Genomic DNA, 26,571 nt, shown 5'->3' on the forward strand with positions numbered 1-26,571 from the left:
TATTCATTTCAGTATGGGCTGAAATATTGTACATTAATATTTTTCAATTTTGATCCAACAGGAAGAGCTTTAGGTTGAGATTCACATATCGTTATCTATTTACAGCATGTTTAAAAATGCTGTTTATAGACTGGGCAACTCATGTTGCAAATAACACACAGAGGTGGAAAGCTCATCACCAGTTACTAAGCCTGAAACTTCAGAGACACAAATAGAGCTGTAAGGCAGACAAGCACTATGTTAGATAACCCATAATACTTTGACAGTCCTTTGTCATTCATTTAAAGTTAGCTTTGCTAACCAGTGATGATTTATTAAAATAAAAATAGTTCCTGAACTTTTATCCTCTATTTTAAATCTGGTTGAGCAAACTCTGTAGAAGGGTTCATTGACAGAGGCTGGTGGGTTTCATTAAAAATGTTGAGAGAATTCTAGAAACAGACTATTTTTGACTAAGACTTATGTTGAAGGGTTTGTACCACTACTACTACTAATATTAATAATAATAACAGTAATTATTAGTTTTTTTTCCCTATTATGAGTTTCAGGGAAAACAGCACAAGGTACAAAATGTTTTTAAATGTGTTATTAAACACAAAACCAAATATGTAATATATTGCAGCTCCCATTGATAGAGGTGGTGGCTGCATCAGATTTCTTTTGTTAGTATTTTTTCCCCTGGCCAGATCACTTGGTAATTTGGCCATTAACCCATCTCCTGCATTAGCCTGTCCCCACTCTGGGTGAAAACACAGATTCACAGCAGACATCAGCATTGTCAGTCTAGGGGGAGGGGAGTGTTTGTTGAACTAGCAGATTTAAATACACTAAACAAGTTGAAGCCAAACTCCAGCTCACACATTGTAAGCAGTTATAGCAACATTTGTTTTCCTTTTGGATAAATGTTTTACATAAATAAATAAAAGCTGATCATTATAAGCACCCTTGTCAGTAGAAAATGGTTTGTCTATTCCTTGTAACTGATAATTCTGCTGGAGAGCTTGTTCTTTTGAAAAAAAAAACAGCTTTACTGGCTGGATCACCAGATGAAAATATAAGAAATACAACTTAAAAAAAGAAAATGAATGCAGCCATCACATAAGGAATTGGTAGGTTGCAATACAATAAATGTTTGCTTCTGGGTTTAATACCACTTTATGGCTAGTGTTAGAAATCAAATAGAACAAATTATGTTATTTCAGAATAAGTACAAGTTTGGTGAGAAGAGGAGTATCCAAAAGAAACCAAGGTGAACTAATTATGAAGAACCAGCCTGATACCTCTTACTTACTGTGTTATTGATCTGAATATGATCATCCATTTTTGAAAGGAGAAGTACAAGTTGCAAGCCATGGATATTAACATGCATCATTAAAAGTCTAGAATGATGTCATTTTGAAAGAAATATAGTCTAAAGACGAAAAAGCTACTGTTAAATCATTACATTTTCATAAACATAATTTATAAAGTTACCTTAAATTAACAGTTTGGCTAATCCCAATGAGATTTTATCTAGATTGATGTTATTTACAATCCACTATTTGTCTATCTTTAATGCATTAATGTATCATTTATGCTCCAGCCTCCATTATATTGACACCACAGGTAGGATGGCCGATAAAAAGGTAGTCTTTTCATTTCCTAAAGGATAAGAAGCTAGCATGAGATCATTGCAGAAATTTTACATGGGAAAATAACTGAAAATAATTTACAGTATTGAATAAAAAAGCTACAAAGGTGTAAAGTTAAATGGCGAAAAAACATAGTTATGGGTAATTACCAAGAGCCCACAATTCGTTATACAATCTTGGACTGCTTACCACTTGGCCCTCATTGCAAAATTGGTAAATCTAAAATAAGTAATGTGTAAAAATAAATGTATAATTATTTCTAATTACCTGGGTGCCTATAAGAAAATATTGCTGATGATTTGCAGCTGTCAGATTGTCAGTATGTGTAGCTAGATATAGCACTGTGCATTTATTTTATCATAGCACAACAGTAAGGGAAGCAGCTGCAGCTGTCAAGATTTCTCATTTGTATTAATTATATGCTCTGTTTCCTCTTTTCTCTTACTACTTTTTTGTTTTTATTTTAGTGTGAGCTGTACCTAATGTGAACTGCATTGAAACTATTTAAAAGAATGTTTGTTTACTTTCCACTAGTTGATTTATTTATTTTTCAAATAATGTTTTATTAATTGCCAGTGGTTGCATAGGAATATAAACAGTACAGAAGTACAGTGGAAGGCGAATATCTACATAGCTGTGCAAGAGTAAGAATAGATATGCGATATGCAGCGTCAGGTCACAGGCGTGTGCAGTAGAATCCAGTAGTTTGGACGGTGGAGGACACCAAAAGTCAGCCGCCCACCCCACAACCCCCACGGCCCGGTATGAGCTGCCTTGCGGCCTATGCAAAACACGAAATGCATAGCAGATGAGATCCGCTATAGAAACAGAGAAGGTGAAAAGAGAAAAGACAGAGAAGAAAAAGAAAAGAAAGTGCCAGAGATCCAGGTCGCCATACCTTAACCAATTCACCCTTAGTCCTCCCGCAGCCGCCATCTCTCCCAGACTTGGTCAAATTCCTCCAGCCTGTCCCTCATTCTGGCAGTCATTTTCTCCATAAGTTCCACGTCCTTAATTCTGGAGTAGAGGGCTTCCATAGATGGGGCCAGTCGACTCTTCCAGTTAACCTTCCTAGCGGTAATCCCGAGTCTGGCTCGGGTTGGGATTTTAATTACATAAGCGGTAACCCCGAGCCAGACTCGGGATCGCATCGCTCGATGCAGTGGAGGACACAGGGAGAGTTACTCACCTTGTCCCCTGGATCCAGCAATGTCCGCCGCGCTGTGTGATCGAGCTGTCCTCCGCTTGATTCACAGTGCCGAATGCCACCGAGCTCCGTTCCCTGTGACGTTACGGCGCACGGGAGCGGAGAACGGCGGCAAATTCAAAAAAGTAAAAACACACACAGCACTGTAATCTTACAGATTACAGTGCTGTATTAAAAAATACACACCCCCTTTGTCCCTAGTGGTCTGTGCAATGCCCTGCATGCACTTTTATATTATAAATACTGTTTTTTACTGCCTGGAATTTGGAGATTGTCCATAGCAACCAAAACATGTCCCTTTTTCAGTTTTTTTTGGATTTGATTACATTATTGAATAATTTTTATTATTCTTTATTATATTATAAACTTTATCATACCCGGGATGTCCGCTAGACTCTGGTTTGAAGAGATTTCAGAGCGTTATTCCTAAGAATTACAGGACTACAAAATAAAAGCCAGATTTCCATGCAAAATAATTGTACCGCTTTCAGCACCTTATTGCAGACTGAATCATACCGCCAGGGAGGTTAAGGGCTATTAGGCAACGGGCTGCTGTAAGAATGTGTCATAGGAGCTTCCGGGATGGCTTAGCCATCCTCGGTTGGGACAGGCCAAATAGAAAGAACTTGGGTAAAAACGGGACAGGCACCTCAAACACCCGGATAAGGAGCTGTTTGATGGATTTCCAGAATGGGGCTATCAAAGGGCAAGTCCAGTATATATGGAACAGGGTGCCCCTGTCCTGTAGGCAGCGCCAGCATCGATCAGAGGCGGAGGGATAAATTTTGTGGAGCACAACTGGGGTCTGGTACCAGTGATAGAGAATTTTATAGAAGTTTTCCTTGTAAAGGGTACATAGGGAGGACTTGGCCGCCTGTCTCCACTAGTTGATTTAATAAAATACAGTAAATTGAATGACAATGATGGCCATGTTAACCACTTGACAACTGGGCACTTAAACCCCCCTCCTGCCCAGACCAATTTTCAGCTTTCGGTGCTCTCACACTTCCAATGACAATTACTCAGTCATGTAATACTGTACCCAAATTATTTTTTTTGTTTTTTTTTCATACAAATAGAGCTTTCTTTTGGTGGTATTTGATCACCTCCTGGGTTTTTGGGGGTTTTTTTGCGCTATAAATGAAAAAAAAGAAAAACAAAATTTTCTTAGCTTCCGTGATAAAATTTAGCAAATAAATTTTCCTTCATACATTTTGGCCACAATTTATACTGCTACATATCTTTGGTAAAAAAACGGAAAATTCTATACTCACCTTTCCGTAATTTTCCTTTCCTGACGCATCTTCATGGCACCACACACTGGGTTGTGACTCTGCCCCCACAACCTGACAGGATTGGTTAACTATAAATTTGAAGGGGAGACCTCCCGCTGCATTCTCTGTAACTATCATCATAAATTAAACAAACGGGAGGGATTTGTGTGGTGCCATGAAGATGCGTCAGGAAAGGAAAATTACGGAAAGGTGAGTATAGAATTTTCCGTTTTCCTGACGCCTTCATGGCAGCACACACTGGGAAATAACTCGCCAGACGGGTGGGTAAATGCAAAATATATTTAATTCCTATAATGCCGAAGAGTTGGCTCTAATAACAGATCTACCAAACTCTGCCAAGGACAAAAGGGCAGAGTTCACTCTATAGTGAGAAATGAAGGTATGTTCAGAAGACCATGTAGCTGCCCTACAAATCGTCTCCGGAGAAACTCTGCAATATGCCGCCCAGGAAGTAGCCACTGCCCTAGTAGAATGAGCCCTGACGTCTTCTGGAATCGCCAAATGTTGCGTAGAATATGCCTTTTTAATGGCCCTCACCAACCAGGTCGCAATAGTGCGTGAGGAAGCTGGCATTCCGCGTCTAGTTCCATGAAGAATAACAAAGAGAGAGTCCGTTTTCCTAACAGAGGTTGTAGCTGACAGGTAGTTGGTGATGGTGGATTTAATGTCCAGCGGATGAGGATATCCCTGATCATCAGTGAAGGATGGAAGGACAATATCTTGGTTATAGTGAAAGGAAGAAGCCACTTTGGGTATAAAACGATCTGAGGGTCTAAGAACTACCCTGTCTGGAAAGAAAACCAGATAAGGCTCCGAAATAACCAAGGCTTGAATTTCCGACACTCTTTTGGCTGATGTTATGGCAATTAGAAAGGCAAGCTTCAAGGTCAGGTCCCATAGTGAAATAGATTCCACAGGAATAAATGGTGGACTAGAAAAAGCGTGGAGAACTACCGATAGATCCCATGTCGGAAACATAGGCTTCCTAGGAGGCTTTATCTTCAGACTAGCCTTAAGAAATTGGATGACCAGGGGATGAAAAGCCCATTTTGTGCCTGTTTTAGCCGAGAGAGCCGAAACCTGCACCTTGAGGGTGCTTGAACTGAGGCCTTTGCTAATCCCTGACTGAAGAAACTCCAGGATTTGAGGTGGTCCCGGAGCAAGAGGGTTCCAACCTCTTTCTTGGGCCATAAGGCAGAACTTTTCCCAAATTCTAGAATAGATGGAATTCGTGGAAACTTTCCTAGCCTGCATTAAAGTAGAAATGACCTCCTGGGAGCAGCCTTGCGCCTTCAACCTAGACCTTTCAACTTCCAGGCCATCAAATGTAACCTCTCGGGAGCAGGATGAAGAAACTGCCCCTGTGAGAGAAGGTTTGGTTCTAGTGGCAGAGCAATTGGTGGCTGGACACTGAGTTGAAGAAGAGTCGTAAACCACGGCCTCCTCGGCCAGAACGGAATTATTGCGATCACTGTTACTGAAGACCTCCGAAGTCTGGACAGGAACCTCGCAATTAGAGGAGTAGGCGGGAATATATACCCCAACTTGAAGCTCCATTGATGTGTCAGGCAGTCTATTTCTTCGGCTGACGGAAACGGATTCCTCGACAGGAACCTGCGACATTTGGTGTTCAAGGGAGTAGCTGCTAGATCTATCTCCGGTGTCCCCCAGGTTCCCGTCAGGAAAGAAAAAATTTGAGGACTCAAAGACCACTCGTTGTTGGACAACGGCTTCCGACTCAGATAGTCGGCCAATGCATTCTGTGTTGCTGGAACATATACTGCTCTCAAGTCTGCTAGGTGAACTTGGGCCCATTCCAAAATGGGACGAACTTCTTCCATCAAGGTGACACTTCTTGTACCTCCTTGTCTCTGCACATAAGATACTGCCACCTTGTTGTCCATCCTGATAAGCACGCTCTTCCCTGAAAGCAGAGATGTGAATGCCGTTAGGGCATGGAAGGCTGCCCTGAGTTCCAGAATATTGGAAACTACCCCTAAGGCTTGGAACTGCCACTGGCCCTGGACTGCTAGATCCTGGTAGTGTCCTCCCCAGCCGCTCTGGCAGGTGTCCGAAGTCACCACTTCTGGGTCTGGAGGGACTATTGGCTTGAATCTCTCTAAATTGCTCTGGTGTGTCCACCACCATACTGACCGTTTCACCGGCTTGGAAATGACAATGGTCTGATGCATGGACACTCCATTCCACTGCCTGAGAAAGGAGATTTGTAGGATCCTCATGTGCCATTGGGACCATTGCACCATGGGTATGGTGGCCGACATGGATCCCAGCACGCTTAGACAGGCCCTGGCTGAAAGATGACTTGCTGACAGCAGTCTCCGCATCTTTTGAATTAGGAGCTGAATCTTTGCCTGTGGTAACTGAACTCTGTTCTGTTTGGTGTCCAGATGTGCCCCTAGAAACACCATCTTCTGTGTAGGTTGTAAACTGCTTTTTTCGAAGTTGACGATCCACCCGAAGTTGTGGAGAGTTGAAAGAAGAATTTCCCGATGCTGAAGTAATAGCTCTTGACTTTTTGCTAACAGCAGGATGTCGTCTAAATAATGGTGAATCCGAAGACCTTTCCCCCTCAGGAACGCTACTAACGGTAGAAGAGTTTTGGTAAAAGTCCTGGGAGCCGACGAAATGCCGAATGGAAGGCATCGAAACTGGAAATGGGAATGATTGATGGAGAACCGAAGAAATTTCTGAAAGGCCGGATGTATTGGGATGTGAAGATAGGCGTCCGACAAATCTACGGACAGCATCCAATCGCTCAGATTTATTGCCAGAAGTATGGACTGGAGACTCTCCATTTTGAAGGCTTCTATTTTGATGTTCTTGTTGAGCTTTTTGAGATCCAGTACTGGACGAAAATTTCCTGTTCTCTTCCTTACCAAAAATAACGGGGAGTAGAAACCTCTCCCTCTTTGTGTTGATGGAACCTCTACAATAGCCCCCTTCTGTTTTAAATCCGCTACATATTCTATCAGGAGGCTTTTCCTGAATAGTGTGGAAGGCAGTCTGGTAGGCTGAAAGTGGTTGCCTGGAAACCCGTTGATGAATTCCCACTTGTGCCCATACCTGATTGTGGACAGTGCCCAATTGTCCTGTATATGTGCTGTCCAGATCTGAATAAACCCTCTTAGCCTGGCGCCCACCTGGGCTGGGTGAGCGGGCAAACTTTCAAAAGGATTTTGGATGCTCCCCTGCGGGCGTAGCCTTGGTCTTTTGCATTCTCAGAAAAGAAGGCTTGGTATTCTTCCAATCCCTCCTGAATTCTCTGCCGGGACGATAGGATCTGGACTCTCTATACTTGTCCGGAAGATTTCGCCTGAAAGAAGGCCCTTTGTGAGCTTTGGGTCTTCTGTCGGAGGGAATCAGGCCAGATTTCCCTCCTGTGACCTTGGAAATAGCCGAATCCAGTTTGGCTCCAAAGAGACTAGAACCATCGTAAGGGATCTTACACCAATTTATTTTAGAGGCTGTATCGGCCATCCATGGCTTCAGCCATAGGGCCCTTCTAGCTGTTACCGATGCCAACATTGTTCTGGCCGAGGATCTTATGATGTCCACTGAGGCCTCTGCTACAAAGTCGCCTGCCAATCTGATCTCTTGCAAGGAAGAGACTAATTTCTCCATTTCTGCACCTTCTAGCAGATCCTTCTCCAATTTAGTAGCCCATCCAGAAATAGCTCTTGCCACTGCCGCTGTAGTAATAGCCGGTCTGCAGGAGCCCCCTGCCATGGAATACGCTTTCTTTAGCTCCAAGTCCATTTTACGGTCCAATACGTCTTTAAAAGAGACCGCATCTTCAATGGGTAAAGTGACATGACGGGCCAGGCGCATCAGGGAGGAATCCACTATGGGAGCATTAATCAGAGGTTTAACCTTTGATTCGTCCAGCGGATACATCTTCGCTAATCTGTTCGCTATGCTGGGTCGCTTGTCTGATTCCCACTCATCTTTAATAAGATCTCCGAGTTCCTCAATAAATGGGAAGGACTCTGGTCGTCTTTTTAAATTGGGAAAGTACTTGCGGGTCTTCTGAGGTTCTGGAATAATATCCTCCCAGCCGATAGCCTCCTTGACCGATTTTGCAAATGGTTCCACCAAAGAAAAATCAAATCCTGCAGACATCTCCTGGTCGTCATTATCTGAGGATGATTCTGAGGCTTGGGAATGATATGTGTGCGCCGTGGATGTGCTAGGGCCTGCCACCTCCATAGCAGGTGCTGTTGCCAAAATAGATTCACGCACTGATTCCCTTATGAGGTCAGTCGCAATTCTGGCGTCTGCTTCCTTCTCTTTAGTTGCTTCATTGAAGCAAGAGCGACAGGCAAGCTTCTCCGGAAGGGCCGGTGCGCCACATATCCAGCAGGCGTTAGCTGCGGGTCTGGTGCGATGGCTGTGATGAGAGGAAGGAGACCTGTGATCCGAGCGGCTATGCCGAGTGCGACCGTGGTGGGAGCGACCATGTCTCTGACGAGATGAGGACCTGGAGCGACTTCTGTGCGATCTCCTACTGGAAGTGCGACTTGAGCCTCTTCCATGCCTGGAACTTGCTCCCCTTGATCTGGTAGGGCTGCAAGAAAAGCAGCATCTTTAGCAGTCGGCACTCTTTTTCCCCTTCAATACTCACCTACGACTTGTAGAGCCTCTTACCTTTCCAGCTGTCGAAGGTCTGCGTGGGCAGTGGACTCCATGAAAAAAGGTAGACAGAGTAGGCTGAAGGAAGAAGAAAAGAATTTTCCTTGCGATACCGATAATAAACAAATAATTAAAAAACATACATTTTTTTTTTTTTTTTTTTAAAGAATTTTTTTTTTTTTTTTTTTTTTTTTTTTGAAAACCTGTCCCTTTAAAAATTTTAGCATCTGCAAAACAGGAGGAGTATATACACACAAAGAACTATGCAGCCACAGTAGAAAAATAAGGAATATTCTTACCTTATCCAGCTGATAACCGAAATACAGGGCAGTAATTTGCAAACAGCAGCATGCAGAAGCATACAGCTGTGATTTTAAAAACGGCGCCATAACGGCGCCGAATGACGCTCCGCGCATGCGCAGAACGGCTCGAGGATGCCGGCGCCATCTTGGAAGAGGGAAAAACCCTCTCTTCGGAAAGAAAAACAACCAGATGCCAACAGACATGCGCAGAGCGGCGAGGACACTAGCGGCGGCCATGACAGCTGTCCTGGAGGACAGCAAGACCCAGCCACTCCTGCAAGAAAGGTAAGATAGGAGAATGTACTTTAAGCAGACAAACGAACAGGATATATAAAAAGGGAGCCCACTGCATAATAAAGGCTTATTTAAAGCCTATAAAAAAATCCATGAGAAGTCCCCTGAGACCACCAGAACGGGGATTCCCTCCATAGAGCTCATTTAGAGACTGTACAGGAGGGACTTCCAAACAGGAGAGGCTTGAACCTGCTGGGGTGAGGCGGTAAGAGGCTTATTCATCTGTAGGTATCTTTGAAACTCGAACGCTCCAACCTGTCAGGTGAGGATAAAAAAGAGAATGCAGCGGGAGGTCTCCCCTTCAAATTTATAGTTAACCAATCCTGTCAGGTTGTGGGGGCGGAGTCACAACCCAGTGTGTGCTGCCATGAAGGCGTCAGGAAAAAAATATAAAAAATAACCCAAATTAGTGGATATTATTTGATCTTTGTGAAAGTTAGAGAGTCAACAAGATGTGGTGCAAATCATAAAAAATTGATTACACCTGATGTATTGGTGGGATATCTCATTTTTTGCGACCCGAACAAGCCAGGAAAGTACAAATACCCCCCAAATGACCCTTTTTTTGAAAGTGGACATTCCAATGTATTTAGTAATATGCATGGTGAGTTTTTTCCCACAATTCTTTGCAAAATTAAGATTTATTTTTTCCACAAAATTGTCATTGTAATAGGCTATTTCTCTCACATGGCATGTGTATACCACAAATGACACCCCAAAATACATTCTACTACTCCTCCTGAGTATTACGATACCACATGTGTGTGACTTTTTTACAGCCTAGCCGCATAGAGAGGCCCAACATGCAGGGAGCGCCATCAGGTGTTCTTGGAGCATAAATTACACATCTAACTTGTTGACTACTTATTACACTTTTTAAGGCCCTGGAGCACCAGGGCAATGACACATGACACTGACGTGGCACTGATGACATGTGACACTGATGACAGATGGCACTAATATGTGGCACAGATGACACTAATACGTGGCACTGATGACAGATGACACTAATACGTGGCACTGATGACAAGTGACACTGATGACAGATGGCACTGACAGGTGGCACTGGGGACAGATGGCACTGACAGGTATTGTGGGCACTTTATTTTCCTTTTTGTTTCTGACACTGACGCTGCAGCCGTTCTCCTCACACGCTGTCTCTGTAGCAATTGGAGTCTGCGCTGTGGCCGTCTTTTGGCTATAGCGCGGATGCCTATTGGTTAATAAGCTCTTCACACCAATTGAGTCTTTTTATTTTTTTCATTGGATAATCTATTTTAAAATTATCTTAACAACATATTTGTGTGCTTTACATAACAGATTCCTGGAACTTCATCTATCGTTCAGAGGAAGTGGAAGCCCTTGCAATGTTCAATGCAACCTAGAGGTCAAGGACAACCAACAATTAAACCAAGAATTAATGCTGAGATAAAACAGATTCGGGCTAGAAGAAAAACTGCTCGAATGCTGATGGTTGTTCTTCTTGTTTTTGCAATTTGTTACTTACCAATCAGTATTCTAAATATTTTGAAAAGGTAAAGTGTATCTTGGGTAAATATCTATTTACTAAACTGATAAAACAAACACATTGATCAATTACAGTGATTGGGGTGCATATAAAACACAATGCAGACTGAAAACAGCATGGTTCTAAAGGTTAAAGATTTTATACCCTAATGCATTCTATACATTAACCACTTAAGCCCCGGACCATTTGGCTGGCCAAAGACCAGAGCAATTTTTGCAATTCAGCACTGCGTCCCTTTAACTGACAATTGCGTGACCGTGCGACGTGGCTCCAAAACAAAATGTACATCCTTTTCCCCCCACAAATAGAGCTTTCTTTTTTTTTTTCTGTGTTTTGCTATAATAAATATCCCCAAAAATATATAAAAAAATTTTTTTTTGTGTTTAAGCCAATACATATTCTTCTACATATTTTTGGTAAAAAAAATTGCAATAAGCGTTTATTGATTGGTTTGTAAGTTATAGCGTCTACAAAATAGGGTATAGTTTTATGGCATTTTTATTATTTTATTTTTTACTAGTAATGGCGGCAATCAGCGATTTTTATTGGGACTGTGACATTATGGCGGGCACTTGAGAAACTTTTGGAGCGATTTTGTGACCATTCACATTTATACAGCGATCAGTGCAATTAAAAATGCATTGATTAGTGTGTTAACATGACTGCCAGTGAAGGGGTTAACCACTAGATGGCGATGTAGGGGTTAAGTGTGTCCTAGGGAGTGATCCTAACTTTGGGGAGAGTCTGTGTGTAACACGACACTGATCACAGCTCCCGATCACAGGGAGCTGTGATCAGTGTCAGTCATTAGGCAGATGTAAACAAGCATTTCCCCGTTCTTCCTCTCCGTGAGATGATCGCGGGTATCCCTGTGGACATTGAGTCCACAAGACCTGCGATCATGCTCACGGAGCTCCCCACAGGCTCTCACCGCCCGCAAGCCACCTCTTAAAGAGCAATGTACAGGTACATCAATCTGCCTGTACGTGCCCTTCTGCCGCAGTATATCTGCATGAGGTGGTCTGGAAGTGGTTAAGGCAAAAAATAAAAAACAACCTTCTGCAAGCAGCCCCCCTCCCCCCAGACCCCCTAAATAGTTACCTGAGCCCGATCCCAAATCTCGATCCAGCGATGTACATGAGAGCAGAGGCTATCTCAGAGCTGGTAAATATAACATGGTTGTTATTTTTACAAATTCAATCACTTTAATTAGGGTGTCTAATGGAATCTAGAATAACAGATTGTATGTCTCATTTCTGGGGCATGGGGAACTTTCACATCAGCTCCAAAAGTTCATACATGAAGTAAAGGTGTGGTAAACATTACACACATGCATTACATCTTCTAAACCTTGACTATTTCTCACAACATTTCCAGAATCCGCACCTTTTTAACTAATGACACCACCAAGCTTCTAATTCACTCCCTGTTTATCTCTCGCCTCGACTACAACTGCAACTCCCTCCTCATTGGATTACCTTTACATAGACTATCCCCCCTTCAGTCCATAATGAATGCCGCTGCAAGACTAATCCACCTTACCAACCATTCAGTGTCCTCCACCCCTCTCTGCCAATCCCTCCACTGGCTTCCACTCACCCAACAAATAAAATTCAAAGGACTAACAATAATTTACAAAGCCATCCATAACTCTGCCCCAGCTACATCACTAACCTAGTCCCAAAATACCAACCAAGCCAATCTCTTCGGTCGTCCCAAGACCTTCTACTTGCTAGCTCCTTTGTCACCTCCTCCCATGCTCGCCTCCAGGATTTCTCCAGAACTTCTCCCATCCTTTGGAAGTCCCTACTCCAATTTGTCTGACTGTCCCCTAATCTTTAGACGATCCCTGAAAACCCTTCTCTTTAAAGACGCCTATGCTAACACTAGTTTTACTTCCTGCATCAGCTCACCCCCCCCCACAGCATTTACCTTTTGTATCAATTGACCCTTCCTTTTTAGATCGTAAGCTCTAATGAGCAGAGCCCTCTGATTCCTCTTGCACCAAATTGTAATGTAACTGTAATGTCTGCCTTTATTTCATTAAGCACAGCGCAAACTGTTGGCGCTATATAAAACCTGTATAATAATATTAACATTGAGAACTTCCAGATTGCGCATTTAGATAATGGTCATAGCTTACCTCCTGCAGTGGGACTGGTCTCACTAGTTGACTTGGGAGACCTCATACATCCTACTCTTGGAGACCACTTAATGCTGATTCTTCATTCACAGGGCACCAGGCATATATAGATGCTGTATATTTCATTCTCCAACTAACACTTGCTTCATTTTTCACAGCATAAATTATTTGATAGCACTGCTGGAAATAACACACATGCTTAACCTAATGCGGAAGAAGGTTTGGGAACTTTTCTACCATGGAATATAACATCCTCTTGATGTGTTATTCACATTATGCAGTGTTATTCAACTTTAATTGATGTAGATACTTTATAGAAGTCCTCCACCACAAGATTCTCTTAAAATACAACATAAAATCTTAGCTTTGGCCCCTATTCAACAAATTTCCCTGATCAACTCTGTTCCGAGCTGAAGAGTCGTTCTACCAAAAATGGCAGTTCTTACTGCACACAACCTTTTTCCAAAAATGGCAATTTATACTGTGCATGTAAAACATGACCCCATTCATTACTATAAGAAAAACATACTCCAATGGGTTAAGGCTGCCATAAGTAGGGTTTTACCCATAAGGATAAGTGAGGCTGTCTTGCACAGTAGGCACCACCATATTTGTGAGAAAGACTGTGTGAATCTCAGCGGCGCAGCACAATAATTTTAATTGAATGAGGGCTGAACATTTCTTATATTTCGTGGAAGCACTTGAGAAATGCATTTCCCGGTTGCTTTTTGAATTTATTGAAATTCATGATTACTGAAGTGTTATCATGCTATTTTATTTCAAAAGTGATGCACAGCAAGACACTTTTAGAACAGACTTGTTGTGCTTGTAGTATTAACCAGAAGTTGTACTTGTTGTCTCAAGGTAGTAAACATTTTGCCATGGCAATAGTAGAAGGAATGGAAAGAGTCATGCTATGGATAGAAAATGTCCACAACTAGTGATATGAGAATCTTCCGGGGTTCGAGTCTAAAGACATTTGTCTAATCTTGCTTGAAATCTGTGAAACCCAGACTCATCATAAAATGCAACTGAAGATTATAGGGACAAATCTTGAAAAGGAATTATGGCCAGCTTCAAGGCTATTAGGCATGCTACTATCAAAAAAAGGTTTTGGGAACTGGGCACTGCCAGCGGTATTTTTAAAAAAGCAAGACATGCTTTCTTATAGAATACAGTACAGTAAGGAGAGGGTCTTTTTTAAAGTGGCTGTGAAACCTTACATATAAGCAATGAAGTCTGTTTTTGGGTGATACATACAGATTAAACCAATCCTCCTACATAAGTTGTACCTATCTGTAGTCTTCTCTTTTTTACATCTGTTCAAATTACAGAATTTGTAAATCTTGTCTGAACTGTCAGAAAAAAGTGAGGAGAGATGAAATGACACTCTGCAGAGCTCAGTGAGGAGAGTTCTGAGAGCTGGTTTGAGGGAAGAGACACACTCTCCTCCACATAGCACACAGGAACAGAGATGAAGCTGTCAATCAGCTGGATATCCCTCCTTTGTCACCATTTTTATCTTGGTGTAAGGAGATCTTGTCAGAAGTTATTCATGCTGATAGCAGACAGAAATGACAATGCTCGTATTTTAGACACTATATAATGATATAGGGATGAGTTGAACTGCCCTGTATTTAATTTGAGCAGGGTACGGCAAACAAAAGAGTTTGGATGTCAAACCCAAACCTCAATAAAGTCTATGGGAGCCCAATTTGTCAAATCAAAATGGCCTTTTTCTGGTCTTGTAGTCAAAAGGTTGCCTAATGCCGCGTACACACGAGCGGACTTTTCAACGTCCAAAGTCCGACGGACTGAGTCCGTCAGACTATTCGATCGTGTGTGGGCTGCAACGGACTTTTGACTCGCCAAAGTCCGAAGGACTTTAGAATATGGAACATGCTTCAAATTTTCCCGACGGAACTCCGCCGGACCCCGGGTCCCTTCGAAAACTCCGCTCGTGTGTATGCTATTCCGACGGACTAAAACCGACGCTAGGGCAGCTATTGGCTACTGGCTATGAACTTCCGTATTCGAATCCAGTCGTACGTCATCACGTTCGAATCCGTCGGAGTTTAGTGTGATTGTGTGTGATTGTGTGTGGCCAAGTCCGCTCCGCCGAAAAGTCCGTCAGAACTCCGTCGGAACTCCGGCAGAACTCCGATGGAACTCCTTCGGAAGTCTGTCGGACATAAGTCTTCTTGTGTGTACGGGGCTTAAGGGTGGACATTGCCCTGAGTAAAAGGTTCCAATGCAATGATTTCTTTAAACCTTTAAAGTCCACATTTTTCAATGAGTTAGCGTGACTCAAAATGTGCGCTACCAAACGGTGGAGCAGAACGTTAAAGGGTTAAAGCACATTTACAAGGGAAAAAGGTGTTTTATATTGCCTGTAAATTATATTTCCCCCTGGCTTCTATTTATTTTATTTTTTTTAAAGTGGCACGCAGACCCCAAAGATCCCTAAAAATACATAAGACATCTGTTATATATTGTGGGTAACCTTTGGGTTTGTGTGCTGTTTTTCCTTTATAAAGAAGCCACCAATTAAATGTAATTTGTTGGTAACTTAACCTCCCTAGTGATAATCCAGAGTGTGGATCAGGGTGAATTTTCATTAACAAAAGCGGTAACCCCCGATCCACACTCTGGATTGCATCACAGGATCCAGGCAAAGTTGTGTCCACGGGCTGTGTACTCCACCCGATGTATTACCAAATTCAAAAAGTGAAAAACACATAATATATATAATACAGTAATGTAATCTGTAAGATTACAGTGTATCAAATTATTTCACATCCCTTTTGTCCCTAGTGCTTTGTCCAGTGCCCTGCATGCAGTTTTATATTATATAAATGGTTATTTCTACCTGGAAACTTGAAAATGTCCATAGCAACCAAAAAGTGTCCCTTTACGTCAAAAGCGAGTTTAGACCAGCTGGTAAACAGCGATAATAAATTAGAATCACTTGCAGAATTGAACGATAGTGAATCGTGGGGAAATCTGTCATCAAACACTGAAAGTAACGACAGTGACAATTCTGCAACTGAGCAAATTTCAGTGTTTTTGATTTAATTACATTATTGAATACATTTTATTATTAAAAAAAGTAAAATGTCAAAACAGAGTGCACAAAAAACACTTCAAATCATAACCCTACATTCTCTGAATCCCTGTCCATCCTTGTATGCCAGTTGTTCCCAAAAATGTAAAATATAGACTTATAGACAGGTATGTGTTTTGTAGAAATTGGTTAGCATAAAAACAGTATGGAAGTACATAAATTGGCAAAAGACAAGGTGTTATCTCGCAATTTAAAATTAGATTGAGTTGCCTTTGAGATAAAATTCACAAATATTTTTCAGTAACTGGACAGTATATAAACAGTTTGGTTTGGCCACAATATCAGAGGGAGAAATAAGACAAGTTGTATTCCAAAATAGAAAGTTTAAAGACAATAGCCATAAATATTGTGCAGTGGCTGGAATATAATTACCTCTACGTCAAGGTTCTGAGCCCTACTTTGTACAAGTTCTTTGCACTGCAACCACTCCTCTATATAATCTAGTGGACAATTCCTGGCTTGGGTTTCCCCAGAATGACAAATTACCATAAGCAATGCACCTATTTTTACATTTTACAGTGTTTTTTTCTGTATTTTTTGATATTGATAGTAATTTGACTGTTCACAGCAGAGATCAGGCATGTGTGCAACTCCTCTGCTCTGATAGCACACTCTTTCTCCTCCCAGGCACTCAGCAGTTATCTTATTTATTTAATTATGGTCAAGGCACAGGAGAACTAAGGCAGTTTGAAAAACTATGGTGATAGGCTGCCTAACCTTCCACAATACTGGAGGGAGGGCAGCAGCAATTAGAGAAAGAAAATTCTATGGCCAGGGGGAATGGTAGGTGGCAAGACAAATTACTAATGTGACTTCTTCATCCTCCTCTTTCCCTGCTTCCTCCTTACCCACTTCCTTCTCCCTAAACTCCTCTTCACTTCCTCCTTTACCTCTTCCTCCCCTTTCTCCTTCACCTCCAATGTAATTATGGTATATAAGAAGGCAAGGCAAGCTTCAAGGGGGACATTTAACCCCTTCTAAACTCCAGCAGTTGTGCTCAGAATGGCACAAAATATTGCACTTTGAGGAGGGTGCTGTGTAAGAATGTATTTGTTGCATTTCCTAATGGTGGCATCAGCTGCAGAAAGGACTCACTGACAGGTCACAAACCCCATAATTACTGACTACATCTGGTCCAGTGTTGACACAAACACTCTGGAGACTCAATGGATTCTATCCAAGATCTTTGAACTGCAACCAATCCCATATTATCTATTGGAAAGTTCCTGGTTTAGGTGGGAGACCCCAGCTTGCATTACATTTTTGTTAGTTTTATTTTATTTTTCCATATTTCTTTATATTTTGATTTGTTCTTTTATTTTTGTTGAGGTTCTTTGCACTGCAATACCTCTCATTTAATCTACCAAAATGTTTATCTTTATGCTATAGTATCGATGAAGCTTGCAGAGGACAGGTACATGTGCAATTTTTCCGATTTAGACTAGCTAATCTTGATTCTTCCAGACACCTAGCAGCCAGTGATATTTAAAAAATATATATATTTATTTTTATTTATGTATTATAGTCATGCCATGAAGGCATAGCTGCAGCTAGAAAACTTAAATGCAAACCACATAGAGGTAGTAGGCAATGAGATGTGCTAATGCGATTTCTACCTCTTCCCTTTATTGCCCTCCTCCCTCTACTACTTCTCCCTTTCAACCTTCACCTCTTCATGCTTCTATGGGAATACAACAAGAGGACAGGTTCTGGAGATATATGTGGATCATTGCAAAAGAATCATGCACAGTAAAGAAATGTTAAACACAGATCCCTTCCTACAGTTCTACCCTCCATAACATTTTTTTTATGTGTTTTTATGTTTATTTACAAATTTACTTTTTATATTAATATTTATTTTAACCATACCCCTTTCACTGCCAGAACTGTTATTGCATTTTTTGCACAGATGTTAAAAAATATATATTTTAGGCCTGTTTATATAAAACCTCCAAACATTATGCACTTTTTGAAAGCAGACACCCTAGAGAATAAAACAGGGGTAGTTCCAGTTTTTAATGTCATATGACATAAGTGCAACAGCTTATAAAATGCAACATTTCAGTAAAAAGTACACTAAAGTGAATTTTAGGGCATATATATTACCACATTTTTACACAACATATCAAGCCTTATAATTGTGTGCACTCATGAAACAGTGACAGATTTCAATACCCTATATTTCCCATAGGCTATGTTTTTAAAAGCCCCATACTTGTTAAGAGTTAACCTCCATGGCGGTATGAATATTTCAGATTTTTGGTGCTGAAAGTGGTACAATTATTTTGCATGGAAATTTGGCATTTTATATTGTAGGCCTGTAATTCTTAGGAATAACTAACGTAAATCTGTCAAAACCAGAGTTTAGTAGACATCCCGGGTATGATAAAGTTAGAAAAATTAATCATAAATTATAATATAATAAATAACTATAAATAATTATAACAAATAATATAATAATAATAATAAAAATGATTCAATAATGTAATCAAATCCAAAACACTGAAATTTGCTCAGTTGCAGAATTGTTGCTGTCATTAAATTTAGTGTTTGATGACGAATTTCCCCACAAATCGCTATTGCTCAATTCTACGAGTGATTCTAATTTATTATTGCTGTTTTCTAGCTGGTCTAAAACCACTTTTGACATAAAGGAACACTTTGTGGTTGCTATGGACAATCTCCAAATTACAGGCAGAAAAAATAGTATTTATAATATAAAAGGGCATGCAGGGCACTGGACAGACTACTAGGGACAAAGGGGATGTGTAATTTTTTTATACATTGCTGTAATCTGTAAGATTACAGTGTACTGTATATGTACTGTGTTTTTACTTTTTTGAATTCGGTGCCGTTCTCCGTGCCCGTGCATCACAACGCTCACAGGGAATGGAGTCTGGTGGACCTTGGCACTGTGTGAATCGAGTGAGGAGGCAGCTCACACACACAGCGGGGAAACATCACAGGATCCAAGGGACAAGGTAAGTAACTTTCCCTGTATCCTGCGATGCGATCCCAAGTCCAGGGAGGTTAAAGGATAAGTTCACCTTTTTTTTTCTTTTTAAATCCCAGCTCCACTATGTACCAATATAGCATTCATGTACTTTTTTTGCAAAAATATCAAAGCTTTCCATAAACTCTATAGACACTCACCTTACTGTCCTCCATTCATGTTTCCAAACGTATCTATTGCTTCAGTCTTTCTTCTTTACAGACTGTAGGTTATGACACAGGAAGGGTTTGACCAGATGACCTCCTTTGCATACACCCTACATCATCCACCCACCAACCCACTTAGCTATCAAGCCCCATTCACATCTCTGCATAGCGGGAACTCGATTTCTCACATGTGTTTTTTTTGTGTTTTTTTTTAACGAGGGAGGGAGGTGTTTTGGAGCATTTTCACTCATCAAACATAGGGCAGCCCATCCTCCTGAATGGGCTGCTCTACACACAGTAATCGCCCCAAAGAAGCTTCAGTACTTTTTTTTAGAGTGGAGCTTGGTGCTTTTTTTTATATGATTTTTTGGTGCAGCCCATGTGAATGGAGCCTCATTGTTCTTGTGTTACCACACCAATTTCACCTTCGGGCCCCATTCACATCTAGCATAGTGGGAGTAGATGCTTCGTGGCTTGTTTTTCCTGTGACACGCATAGGGCAAGCCATTGATTTCAATGGGATGTGCTATATGTGACTTTTGGGACATTTTGGCATTTTGTAGGTTGCGTATTTTTTACTGTGCGTTTTAAAGCATTTGCCACTCGTTTTTTCACATGGCAAAATGTGTGTTTTGCTTCTGTGTTTGGTGTGCCATTAACAGTTAATGGCACTGACTAGTAATTTTAGGTGTATAAAGGTGGCCATATACTATACAATCTGATTTGTACCAAATGTAACCCCTATCTAGCCAATCACTTTATATCCAATCAGGCAGGCCCTTGCACTACATAATTGATGACAGATCTAAAGGAGATTGTACAATTAGAATTAATAGTGCATGGCTACCTTTTACAGACCTCCCAAGTCTCCCATGAGAGGCGGGAGTCACCCAAATTTGGCAGCGGGCTACCGGACACTCATGCCCTGCGATATCCTGGATACAGGGCTGATCCTGGGCGCCAGTGTCATATCACCCATGTGTCCCCCTCCGTTCTCCCCTGGCCCGCTGTCCTCCTCCACCCCCCCCATCTCTGGAAGCTGGCTCCCTTCTCTCCTCTCCCGATGGCTGCTGGGGGGATGTGTTAGGATGGAGAGCGGTGGAAGGGACTGATAAGAATGTTATTTACCGGCCCCTTCCTGTTATGCTATTGCTCCTGTGTCCTGTGATAACTGAGCAGAGTAACCTGTGTGTTACTTTGCTTCAGTTTATGAATTGACAGGAGACTGTGTGTTTCCTGTCAATTCATCTTCAGTGCTGAGAAGGACATGGGAATCTGTGTCCTCAGTCACTTTCTCTGTCTCAAAGAGGGGATGTCAGGGTTCTGTTTAGACCCCTGATATCTCACCAAAGCCCCCAATAGGGCTGGTAAAAAAAAAAAATATATATATATATATAATATTAAAAAAATGTAATTGTAAACAAATATATAAAAATGTAAATGTAAAAAAAGAAAAAATGACTGACAGCACTCCCCCCTGCCCTACCAACACTGTCCACTGCCCCAACCCCCTTAAAATAAATTAAATTGTTAAAAAATCATTACCTAAACTACTGACACTATCCACTGCCACTTACTCCCACCCCCTTCCCCAGAAACACTGTGAAAATAAATATTTTAAAAAAGATATGATTTAAAAATAATAATAACCAACAAAGCTGTAAAAAATAATAGATAAAATAATAAAAACAAAAAAAAACTGACATTGTCCACTGCCTTTAAAATGACAATTGCGTGGTTGTGCGACGTTGTACCAAAACAAAATTTATGTCCTTTTTCCCCCACAAGTAGAGCTTTTTTTGGTGGTATTTTATTACCTCGGCGGTTTTTATTTTTTGCACTATAATCCAAAAAAGCAACAATTTTGAAAAAACACAAATAAATAAAAAGAAACACATTTCCTTATCAGTTTAGGCCAATATGTATTCTTCTACATATTTTTGATAAAATTAAATCGCAAAAGGCTTATATTGATTGGTTTGCACAAAAATGATAGCACCTACAAAATAGGGGATAGATTATTATTATTATTTTTTTCTAGTAATGGCGGTGATCTGCAATTTTTATCAGGACTGCAACATTGCAACAGACAGATCGGCACTTTTTTGGGACCATTGACATTTATACAGTGATCAGAGCTTAAAATAGCCACTGATTACTGTATAATTGTCACTGGCAGGGAAGAGGTTAACACTAGGGCGCGATCAAGAGTTTAACTGTGTTCCCTAGGTGTGTTCTAACTGTGAGGGGAATGGGATTGACTAGGGGAGGAGACCAATCCTATATACTAGGAACACAAAATCTGTCTCTACTCCCGTGACAGGACGTGGATCTGTGTGTTCACACACACAGATCCGCATTCCTGCTCTGTCATGAGCGATTGTGGGTGCCCAGGAGACATTGTGCCCACCGGGCGTCTCCCTGGCTAGATCGTCTTAAAGGAGTGATTCAGACCTATGGCGATTTGCACAGCTGTGCCAACCTGCTGCAGTATAACTGCCACGGCTGGTCGGGTAGCAATTAAGCCACGCCCAATATGTAGCACCGCTTAAACCATGCCCACATTTCACCCCGAGGAGTGCAGAGCACCACTTCCCTGAAATGAGTTTGCAACCTCCCTGAAATGAGTTTTTGCAGGTTGGGATGTCTTCCTTTGTACACCTAAAATTACTAGTTGTGCTTTCAGTGCCATTAATTATTAACAACACATCAAACACAGAAGCAAACACACATTTAGCCATGTGAAATAACGAGTGGTAAATGCTGCAAAACACACAGTAAAAAGCACGCAACCCATAAAACTGTTTCATTAACCACATACTGTGCAACCCATTTAAATCAACAGGTTGCCCTATGTGTGTCACAGGAAAAATGAGCCACAAAATGTTTGCTCTCACTGTGCTAGATGTGAATGGGGCCTTGCATTTCAGAAATGCGCTGCACCAAAAAATCACAGTAAAAAATGCACAAAGCTCCGCTCTAAAAAAAAGGTTCTTAGGCTTCTTTGGGAGTGATTGCTGTGTGTAGGGCAGCCCATTCAGGTGGATGGGCTGCCCTATGTGTGATGAGTGAAAATGCTCCAAAACACCTCCTCCTCTCCAAAACAAAATGCATGTGGGAATGCGAGTTCCGGCTATGCAGAGATGTGAACGGGACTTGACAGCTGAGTTTCTGTCCACTCCCTCCTATGTACTTAAAGATGGCAATCTGATAGTGTATTTAGTGAGAAGGGGGATCACTGATTGATGGCATTTCATTCAAAAAAACATACAGCTGGGAGTCAGTGGGTGGATGATGCAGGGTGTGTGCTAATGAGGTCAGATGGTCAACTCCTTCCTGTGTTATGACATATAGTCTGTAAGGAAGTAAGACAGAAGAAATAGATACGTTTGGAAACATGGATGGAGGGCAGTAAGGTGAGTATCTGTAAAATTTATGGAAAGCTTTGAAAATTTTGCAAAGTACATGAATGCTATATTTGTTACATAGGGGAGCTGGAATTTAGAAATAAAAAAGAAAAGATGAACAAACGTGAACGTATCCCTTAACTCTGGACAATGGGCATGCAACTATTGCTTTTACTCTGGCATGTATAGCGATATTTAGCATGTGTATCCTAATCAAGGTTTTCGCATTTGTACATACCCCCAGAATATGTATTTATGTTCATCTCTGCATGTATGAGGGGTGATGGGGCCTCAGAAATTTGGGGGAGAGGGATTTTAGTTGCATGGATGTAACTTTATATTTTTACACTTTTTTTACTTTTATTTTTACTAAACTTTTCTTTTTTCATCCCATAGGGGACAAAAGGTTTTTTATGTGATGCATTTTTGGTGATGGGGTTCTCTTTCTGTTTCAAAAATGTTTTATTAGGTTTCCTCATATGTGCCTTCTGGAATGCCCACTCATTCTCTAACAAGCTCACCTCTGTCAATGACCTCTTCCTCTCCAACTCTTTCAACCTGCTTCCTTTTACTAAAATCTGACTAAAATAATCTGACTCTGCCTCTCCAGCTGCCCTCCTTAATGGTGGCATCTACTGGACTCACTCACCCAAACCCAGTGGATGAAAATTAAGTTGAACTTCTCCCTTTCCACAAATCACCTTTCAGGTTCTGCTTACACCCCCCTCGTTGTCCCTTTGCTCTTTGAAAGCACACTGTATTCATCTTTTTTTCTTCAGTATCCCTTTAAATGCAAGTATTTATCAGCCTCCTGGATACACTCTCCCTATCTTCAACCAGCAAAATGTTACATGTAGAAACATTCACAACCTCCATCTCCCTCTTCTTCATTCTGCTACTGACAGCCTTTATGAAAAAAATAGCACCCCTGTCCTGCCCAGACCTTGTCTTCTTTGTACAACTTATGCCGCGTACACACGTAGCTGACTATCCGATGGACTTAGTCTGGTGGACTTCCCGCCAGACTGTCCGTTGGACTTTCCGAACGGGCTACTTGCCCACACACGGCACTTTTTCAGTGGACTAATACAGCATACTAAGTCCACCGTACTATCCGCCCTACTTTTGAAATGAACGCCGGACTCCTCCGCTATCTTCTTCTAGCTCGCTCGTCCCCCCCTTTCCTGGCCGGCCAGGTAGTGCTCGGACAAGGGTCTGATGTGGACCTGGGGGGACCCCCACGCCCATTTTTTTTGGCGTTGGGGTTCCCCTTTAAGTCCATACCAGGTGGCAGGGCCAGCAACGTCTCCTTCGCGGGCCCCGCCTACCTGGAGACCCGCTCAAAATGAGCGGACTTTTCTCCGGGCGGGAAAAGTCCGTTCATTTCAAAAGTACGGCGGACTGGCACACACATGGCCGGATTGTCCGCCGAAATGCGAGTCCGGCGGGAAGATTGGAGTGCAAAACTACTTTCTAAGTCCGCCATACTTCCGGGTCAAAAAAGTATGCCGGAGGCTACACACGGGGGGGGGGGGGGAATGTCCGGCGGACTTGAGTTTGCCGGATTTTTCCACCCGATTGTTTGATCGTGTGTACGCGGCATTACTCTCATTCTCCCTGAACACACTTGATCCCCTCTCTATGTGCAGAACTAGGCCCTGGCCATTACCCTGGAAAGACATTAGAAATCTCTACAGAAGCAGCAGTGATTTTGAATGACTGGCGTAAAATGGATTCCCTGCAAAATGTCACCCAATACAAATCTGCCTCTCTCAACTATAACCCCTGCCTCTATGCTGCTAAACAAACCTACTTCATTAATCTCACCAAACCCTCTCATCAGTCCTCATTAACTCTTTTCTACCCTTAACTATCTACTTCACCCACCACTGCCTTCACCTACTAATTTACTTACTGCCCAGGAGATTGGCATCATGAGATCCTCATAATGAGATCCAGCTTTCTCCTCCAAACAACATACCAGGTCCACCTCCACACTCAAGGCTTTCAAACTTCAATCCTGTTACCCCTGAGGAAGTTGATAAATTCTTGCTCTGTTCTATACGCTCCAACTTACATCTTCAGTCTCCCCCTCTCCACTGATATGCTTTTCTCCCCTCTTAAAAATGCACTGGTTACTCCCATAATTAAAAAAACTTTCACCGGACTCCACCTGTTTGAACCACTCAAGACCCATCCATCTACTCTTATTTGCCTCCAAACTTTTGGAGTGCCTTGTCTACAACTGAATGAGTTGCTACCCCACTAATGACAACCTTCTTGACCAAATGCAGTCTGGATTCCACCCAAAACAATCTACTGAAACTGCGCTAATGCAACTCACTATTTAATTACTACTTACTAACTGCTAAAACCAATGGCCGCTATTCCATACTCAAACTCCTAGACCTTTCTGCTGGCTGTTCCATACTCATATTCTTAGACCTTTCTGCTGCCTTTGATGTCTACCTATCTTGTCGCACCTTCAGTGTCACCTCCATCAACTCCTCTCCTCTTTCTCTTTCTGCAGGAGTGCCCAAAATCTCTGTCTTTAGGTTCCTTCTATTCTTTCTCTACACTTATTGCCTGGGGCAGTTGATAGCCTCCCACAGGTTGTAAGCTCCATGAGCAGGACCCTTCTAGTCCTGTATAATATATAGAGTCAATAGAGTCAAGAGAAATATTTTAAACATGGAGAAAAGAAGGAGAGACCTGGATTTTGTTAATTATATTTAACTATTTTTATACTGTTTTATATATATAACTAAATTGTTTCTGTGTATTGCTCTTTTACCCCTATGCATATAAACTTGTTACGGGTCCAAAGATCCACTAAAACCAATTTTCCAAGTAAATCATTGCCAACTGTTTGCCTCCAAAGAGGTGGCAAGGAGGTGACACATACATCCCCTCCTTCTTTGTCAACCTATTTTCCTTGACATGAGACAGAATGAAAATACTGTACCCTTTTAATGTGGGCTGGTATCAACATAACATAAAGGCCTATGATACCTTCTTGCCTTTGGGTCCCTAGACTTATGCCTGGCTTCCCAGGCCAGGTGATAGTATTTGGAAAATGGATATACATTTAAAAAAAAGTTAAAAGGTATAACTATCCAAGTACTGAATCTAGTTTGGAAATGGTTGAAAATGTATAGGAAATGCAAACATCTCAGCCTGGCAAACAGTAAACTAAAAAGTGCACAACACATGTTTGGCAAATGTGCATGTGTGATTATCCTATACTATTTTATGCTCAAATACTGTAACTGGATAATTTAACACTTAACATTTATGTAATTTTTTATCTGCAGAGTATTTGGAATGTTTGACTACACAAATAACAGAGAGACAGTATATGCGTGGTTTACATTTTCTCATTGGCTGGTGTATGCAAATAGTGCTGCCAATCCCATAATTTACAATTTCCTAAGTGGTAAGACTTATTTTTCTCTCTATTCATTTTTATTTAAGTGTATAAAACTTAATACAGATATTGTCAAAATAGAGAAGATAGAGCATGGGTGATCAGAAGATAAGACAATGGATGATACATTTACATATCAATGTCAAGTTTATTTAATAAAGAAAAGCGCAATGTCCAAAAGGGCATTGACTGACAGCAAATATAGTAAATACTGACTAAGCACACCATATATCAGAAATGTTTTTTAAATCAAGTTAAATTCAGCATATATAAAGACATTGTAGGCAATAAGTACATACAGTAATAGTATGTAGTGTATGTGCTACACTGCATATCTCAGCCATAATGCAGAAAAATGCTCACATGTAAGGATAAGCAAATCTATCCAGGTTCAATTCGCAGGG

General features: G+C 41.4%; 1 protein-coding gene across 1 annotated transcript in view; it reads left to right on the top strand.

Annotated features, from left to right (window-relative positions):
• Positions 1–26,571, top strand: part of HCRTR2 (hypocretin receptor 2) — a 172,856-nt gene that overhangs the window by 141,181 nt on the left and 5,104 nt on the right. Inside the window, exons 5-6 of the mRNA XM_077490313.1 lie at positions 10,700–10,914; positions 26,055–26,176. Coding sequence (XP_077346439.1) covers positions 10,700–10,914; positions 26,055–26,176 — 337 coding nt within the window. The remainder of the gene's footprint in view (positions 1–10,699; positions 10,915–26,054; positions 26,177–26,571) is intronic.

This window comes from Lithobates pipiens, unplaced genomic scaffold (assembly GCF_037356315.1).
Source record: "Lithobates pipiens isolate NorthernLeopardFrog02 unplaced genomic scaffold, aLitPip1_a1.2 Scaffold_18, whole genome shotgun sequence".
NCBI lineage: Eukaryota > Metazoa > Chordata > Amphibia > Anura > Ranidae > Lithobates > Lithobates pipiens.